Raw genomic sequence first — 2,219 nt, 5'->3', positions numbered from 1 at the left:
CGCCTCATTTTCTCACAACAGTAAACACAAATCCATAACATCTCACTCAATTTCCCAAACATCCTATTTCCAGGTCAAAATGAAGCTCTACACTCAAAACTATTCACTCTTGCTGAAAAACCAAACTTTGCCCTCAGACATCAAACACAAGCCCTCAAAAACACACACACTACAACAGAGTTTTGCACACTGGTACAATTAATTCAAAACAATAGTTCCAAAACAAATAGGTTGCTTATGGTTCTCCCCTTCAAAACCCTTGTCACATGATAAACACAAAAGACGCAACCAATGTATGTACAGTGGCACATTTTTATTCATGTACTATACAGTACAACACACACCAAAAAACATTATTCCACCTCAGCATCTTGTCTTTGGTCTGGGTCAGGCCAGAGAATCTCATCCACATCACAGGCTATATTGGCCCTAGCCAGGCAGCGGGGGTAAAATCCTCTTGCATGCCTGATCCACCCCTGGCATGCATCTACTGATATGTCTAGGCAGGCCTCTTCCATGGCCTGAAGGAGGTGAACACGGACATAAGGTTCTCGGTCATACACTTTCCACCGCCATGCCGAAAATAACTCCTCTATCGGGTTTAGAAAGGGAGAGTATGCAGGCAGAAAGATATTAGAAAACCTTGGGTTATTGGTAAACCAGTCACGAACCAGAGCAGCGCGATGGAAGCTGACGTTATCCCACACAACAACGTAGTGAGGCTGCTCTGGCTGTGCTGGTTCCCTGTAGTCCAGCTGGAACATATGTTGTCTTAAACCATCAAGAAAACCAAGGAGAAGCATAGTGTTATAGGGTTCTAGTACGGCATGGCGGTGGAGTACCCCTCGTTGGCTGATGGCTGCGCACATAGTGACATTCCCCCCACGCTGACCAGGGACATTTACAATAGCCCGATGGCCAATTATGTTCCTCCCCCTTTTCCTTCTTTTGGTCAGGTTAAAACCTGCCTCATCCACAAAGATTATTTCATGGGGAACAGGCCGTCCTTCAATCTCAAAGATTCTCTGCAAAACACATAACACAGTAGAGTCTATCGGTACCCTGAACCACAGTTCAAGAGTGCTGAAATGGCAGCATAAACTGCCATGCTGTGATGGTACACAATACTTTATACAGTATCAAAACTCATACCTGAACATATTCCACACGTTGGTTTTTCACTCTGTCAGAGTTTCGTTCGAAAGGGACTCGGTATGCCTGTTTCATCCGGAATTGATTCTTTCGGAGGATGCGGTCAATTGTGGAGAGGCTGATGGCATTTATGCCTCGAAAAAGATGATCATCCTCAATCACTCTCCTTTGAATCTCTCGCAGGCGGATTACATTATTTGCAATTACCATGTTTACAAGTTCCCTCTCTTGCTCCTCCGACAAAAGCCTTAACCTGCCTCCACCAGGTGGTCGTCTCTGTGTCCTACAAAAATAGAAGCACTCATTACTGTAACTGTCACACATTCATTTTACAGGCAAATAATGGAAACATACTGAAACTCAAGACACATAAGTTCAGTAACTTAAACGTTACTGTACAAAGCAGTCTTACTGCAAGTACACCTACCTGTTTTCCTCCCTGAAGGTTCTGATGATGGAGGCAACAGTGAAGCGACTCAAATTTGGTTGTACTCGTTGCCCAGCCTCCCTCATAGTCATCCCATGGACAAGGACATGGTCAACTAAAGTGGCTCAAATTTCATCCGAGACTGACTGTCTTCTTGCCCTTGCTCTTCCCCTTCCTTGTCGCCGTCGTTCTCCACCTCCACCTCCTTCACCACGCCCTCCTCCTCCTCCACCTCTCCCTCCTCCTCCACCACCTTCCTGTTGTCCTAGACCACCTCCTCCTCCTCTTCCACCACGTCCTCCTCCTTCACCACGTCCTCCTCCTCCACCACGTCCTCCTCCTCCACCACGTCCTCCTCCTCCACCACGTCCTCCTCTTTCACCACGTCCTCCTCTTTCACCACGTCCTCTTCCTTTGCATCTCTTTGGATCCATTGTTTCAAACCTGAATGAGCTGACTTTGGCCCTTTTATCTATCCATCGCAGGTTCTGATTGGTGTGTGCTAAATTTTGACTCCTAGTGTTTCCACCTGGTTAATTGTGTGCTAATTGAGCTCAAGCTGTGCTGACTTAAGTTAACATTATTGCATGCTAGTGCTTTCTAAATGACTACATGGTGTAAGCACTGTAAAATGTAGGGA

The 2,219-nt window shown here is 46.0% G+C and overlaps 1 protein-coding gene across 1 annotated transcript; it reads right to left on the bottom strand.

The window, feature by feature from the left end:
- Positions 1 to 298: 298 nt before the first annotated feature.
- Positions 299 to 1,780, bottom strand: LOC145431619 (uncharacterized). The gene is made up of 3 exons (XM_080307695.1): positions 1,580 to 1,780; positions 1,153 to 1,435; positions 299 to 1,025 (listed from the first exon to the last, which is right to left on the bottom strand). The coding sequence occupies exons 1-3, from the start codon at positions 1,669 to 1,671 to the stop codon at positions 354 to 356; spliced, it is 1,047 nt and encodes a 348-aa protein (XP_080163821.1). The 5' UTR covers positions 1,672 to 1,780; the 3' UTR covers positions 299 to 353.
- Between the last annotated feature and the right edge of the window lie 439 nt (positions 1,781 to 2,219).

Source organism: Astatotilapia calliptera, chromosome 10, assembly GCF_964374335.1.
Source record: "Astatotilapia calliptera chromosome 10, fAstCal68.1, whole genome shotgun sequence".
NCBI classification, from domain to species: Eukaryota; Metazoa; Chordata; class Actinopteri; order Cichliformes; family Cichlidae; genus Astatotilapia; species Astatotilapia calliptera.
This window is presented reverse-complemented; position numbering and strand designations above follow the sequence as displayed.